This window comes from Nuphar pumila, chromosome 12, assembly GCF_984573655.1.
Source record: "Nuphar pumila chromosome 12, dmNupPumi1.hap1.1, whole genome shotgun sequence".
Classification (NCBI taxonomy): Eukaryota; Viridiplantae; Streptophyta; class Magnoliopsida; order Nymphaeales; family Nymphaeaceae; genus Nuphar; species Nuphar pumila.
The window spans coordinates 8,794,939-8,799,114 of NC_143260.1; the positions used below are offsets into that span (position 1 = coordinate 8,794,939).

The 4,176-nt window shown below is 39.4% G+C and overlaps 1 protein-coding gene across 1 annotated transcript; it reads right to left on the reverse strand.

The window, feature by feature from the left end:
- Nucleotides 1-218: 218 nt before the first annotated feature.
- LOC149819904 (uncharacterized) lies at nucleotides 219-3,581 on the reverse strand. Its single transcript, XM_089982100.1, has 3 exons — nucleotides 3,402-3,581; nucleotides 2,295-2,718; nucleotides 219-2,206 (listed from the first exon to the last, which is right to left on the reverse strand). Exons 2-3 carry the CDS (start codon nucleotides 2,654-2,656, stop codon nucleotides 379-381), a joined length of 2,190 nt encoding a protein of 729 aa, XP_089838226.1. The 5' UTR covers nucleotides 2,657-2,718; nucleotides 3,402-3,581; the 3' UTR covers nucleotides 219-378.
- Nucleotides 3,582-4,176: the final 595 nt, after the last annotated feature.

Genomic DNA, 4,176 nt, shown 5'->3' on the forward strand with positions numbered 1-4,176 from the left:
CCACTGCCACTCAGGCGACCCGGGAATTAAAAGTTCGATACTCAAAATATGTATGATATTAAGCACAGCTAATTATCCATCATCTCGGGTAAAGATTTCATGCTTTCACATAAACATAAATATCTATGCTAAATCTAGCCATATTCCTCAATTTAAACAAACAGTGCAAACTTACATCGTAAGTCATTACTGATCAAGACCATTCAACTAAAACAGAATGAAGGCAGTAAAAGACAGATTATCGACTGAGATATTACAAAAATTAATTTATGAAGGCATGAACAATCAGTCAACAACTCTAAATGCTGCATATGCATGCAATTTATCAACATGAGGGATAAACCCTAAAAATATCCAACATGCTAGACCAAGAAACAGTCAGTTTGTCAATAATGCATATGCTTTACATGTGGTTTTGTTGTGACCCGGACCTTTGCATTTACTACAAAGGAGTGTTCTTTTCTCAATTTCATGTGATTCTAATCGCCTTTTCTTAGGACGGCCACGTAAACGACGGGTATTAGGAAGCTCCACGTTTGGATATGAATCAACCACTGTCTCATCATTTGGGATAGAACTGATGGAGTCGATGTCGAGAACAGGCTTAATGGTCTCTGAATATGTTAACCTATAACATTCAGAAGTGAAGTATCTTTCACAATAATCATAAGCATTTCTGCCAGTGCAATTAAGAGATGCAATGGCATGCCTACAAGGCAAACCCGTAAGCTTCCAGTTGAGGCACGAGCATTCCCACCTTTCAAGATCAACCACACTAATATGATCATCAATCACTTCAAACACTGTGGCAGAGGAGACTGACACAGAAAGCAAGGGAGCTCGATCTATCTCATTGCGCAATTTTTCTTCAGCTTTAGGTGTGAGCCTGATATTCCAATTGTTTGATTCCTCCAAACGTGCATGAAATAGCTCTGCTATCTCGCAACGCATGACTTCCACTAGCTTAAGAACTGGGAAATCGCATGCCTTTGATATCCAACCATCAATAAACTCTACAACATTTGATGCCATTTGATTGTAACGTGATCCCTTGAAGAATAAATTTGTCCACCGTTCAGCTTCAACACCCATGATCCATGCAGCAGCCTCAGGTGACACAGATCTTATGCTCTCAATGCAAGCAACAAATTCTTCCCTTCTGCATGCTCTAGCAGCAGCAAAGATTAATTCTACTATCACATCCTTAACCTCTTTAGAATATGCTGCCATCAGTTCCTTCTTCAAGCTTCTTGTCAAGTAGCGCAAGCAAAAAGCATGTTCACTATTTTCAAACACTTGTGGCACAGCTTCTTTTAATCCTTTATGCCTGTCTGATACAAATGTCAATGGACGGGAAGATAACAATGCAGACTTCAACTGGAGAAGGAACCAGTGCCAACTATCATAGTCCTCTTGCCCAACCACAGCAAAAGCAACTGGAAAGATTTCATCGTTCCCATCTATGGAAGCAGCAATAAATAGAATTCCTCCATACTTTGACTTCAGTACGGTACTGTCAAGGAAAAGCAATGGTCGGCAACCATGTTCAAATCCATGAATACATGCATGAAAGGATACAAAAAGACGATGGAAATGCTCTTCAGCTGTAGTAGCCAATGCAGCAATGCTACCCGGGTTAGTCTCAGTCAGCTTTTCACAATAACGTGGCAATTGCTTATAAAAATCTACATCCTTGCCAAGAAGTTGCTCCCTTGCAGTCTCCTTACCACGCCAAGCCTGTGAATAGTTCAGCTTCAAGCCATAATCCTGATGGATGTCTTTCACAATATCTGCCACTTTATAATCTGGGTTTTCCTGAAGCTTCTTCTTTATCACATTTGCAATCCAAAACCTTGTCACATGTGGATGACTCTGTGTCTCCACATTTCTTTCACATGTGTGTACATCCTTAAAAACCCTGACCTTAATGATTTTTGTGGTTGATACTCTAGAACCATGTATCCGCCATGTACACCCCTCACCTTTACACTTGGCAGTCACGCGTCTACGGTCATTCTGAACAAATTTGTACCCAAAGTTCTTTGCAATGGCATACTTACGTAGAGATTCCCGGAACTCGTGGACGTCCTTGAACAACTGACCCACGCCAGTGATGGAATTCTCCCATAAAACACTCAACTTATTCAGCCTATCACCATTGCAAACAACGGCTGTTGATGACTCTATTATAGAATTCGTACTTGCCCTGCATTACAATGTTCCATATACATTACCAATACTGTTTCCATGTGCAGAATCAATGCCTACTAAGTCTGCATGCGTTGAACAGATACCTGCTCGGAATGTTCTTGGTCTCATTGACAGGGTTGACAAGGACAGCGCTCCCCTTTGCCAAGACATAGATCTCAGGCGAAGCAGTATCCCTGTTAATATCAACCATGCGCCTCAAATCCTTGTCGTTTGAGATTGTGATAAGAGTTCGCTTATTGGTTGGCAGAGAGTACTTAAAGGTTAACCCAGTGATGTCACCGCCATGCATCTCAGCAACCTCCAACTTAAACCGATCGAACGTGGTGTCGCGGTCAACATCTGTGAGATGGGCTTCCCCACCAGTATATGATATGGACCCATCCTTGTTGCTCACAAGTGAACCACCAAGATGGATCACACAGACCAGAGGCTTCTCGCTAGCCATGGTGAATCAAAACCTCTCTCTAATCCAACTATGGAGACCACGATTCATGTAAACAGCCAATTCTAAAGATTAACAAAAAACAGTCAATACATTTAAACCAATGAACCATACCACAATCGGTTAACGATCGAAGAAAGACTTTGCAAAAAAAGGGTTCTTCAGGGCAAATTAATTAGTGGGTGCTCCTCAAATTTCATTATTTCAAAGACTGAAGTATGCCCAAACGCATAAAAATTCACGAATCCATCTTTGTCAACAGAAGAAAAGCGCCACAAGAAACAGCTAAAAAACAAAAATTAAAGAGCAAAGGGAGAAGAAAGCGTTAAATCTCATACATAATTTGGGGTTTTTTAGTGGCACAATTTTTTTTTTTTACCCAATTCATAAAGACGAACAGGAAATAGTCACAGCATTTAAACCATTGAATCAATCCACAATTAGCTAACAATAGAAAAATTACCTCGAGAAAAAGGGTATTTTGAGGGTAATTGTTTCGTGGGCGCTCCTAAAAATTCATTATTTCGACAACCGACGTATACCTAATGCATAAAAATCGAACCCACCTTCTTCATATGGATCAAACAACGCCAAAAGAACAACTAAAAAACCAAAAACCTTCTAGGAAAGCGAGGAAGAACGCTACATCTGGTACATAAATTAGAGTTTACTAGAACCTATAAATGAAAAATTAGGGCAAGAACCCAAAAATAGAAGACAACGACGAGATCGAGGGTGAATAACATACCAGAAAGCGAGCACTCCTCGAAGGCTTTTTCGACGATATTGAGTTAAAAAAATTTGCCCTCCAAACGTTAATCGAGAGGGACAAGAAGACCATGGGCGCCCCTGAAAGATCGCGTCTTCATGGTAGATTCACCCGATTGAACACAAAACAAAACACCCTAACCCTAAATCCTAAATCGAGTTTTTCAGAGAGAGAGAGAGAGAGAGGGGACAATTTCCTTCCTCTTTTTAATAGTTTAATTATTTTTTTCATAATTTTTTAGATTGGTGTAATTACAAACCTATCCCTAGTGTCAACTATAGAGTTGACCGGATCGGAGTCCAAGTCATACGTGACTTTACTCGGAAGGGTTTTGATTGATCTTGAGGTGGGCTCGACTCGGATGGACCACGAGTCTGGTGGTATTGCAGGGTCTTGGAACGACTAGGCCCAGTCAAAGAACTGTGACTAGTCAAGAACTCAAGATAGTCCCGAGCAACCCTTGAGCGAGTCAAATATGTGAAGCGGCAAAATTTCGTTAAAAATACAAATATAGAGTTAAATGTGTTTATTTTATTAAAATGTATCTACCAAAAGATATATAGAACACAAATTTATTATTTGATTTATGTTTTAAAACAAGGTAAAAGTTGATGTCTAATTATATTTATGATATTTTTTTCTTCAGAAATATGTTAATGTTTTAAAACATTAACATAATGAAATAGCTGGTACCAGCTTTTCAATATATCATAATAAATAGATAATATTTAAAAGTATTGCTGATATTTGTTGC

Excerpts from the sequence above, each read along its gene's own strand:
- LOC149819904 (XM_089982100.1), bottom strand. The coding sequence starts at position 2,656 with ATGGCTAGCGAGAAGCCTCTGGTCTGTGTGATCCATCTTGGTGGTTCA. Across the intron at positions 2,207-2,294 it reads ACCAAGAACATTCCGAGCAG|GGCAAGTACGAATTCTATAA; the intron begins GTATCTGTTCAA and ends ATTGTAATGCAG.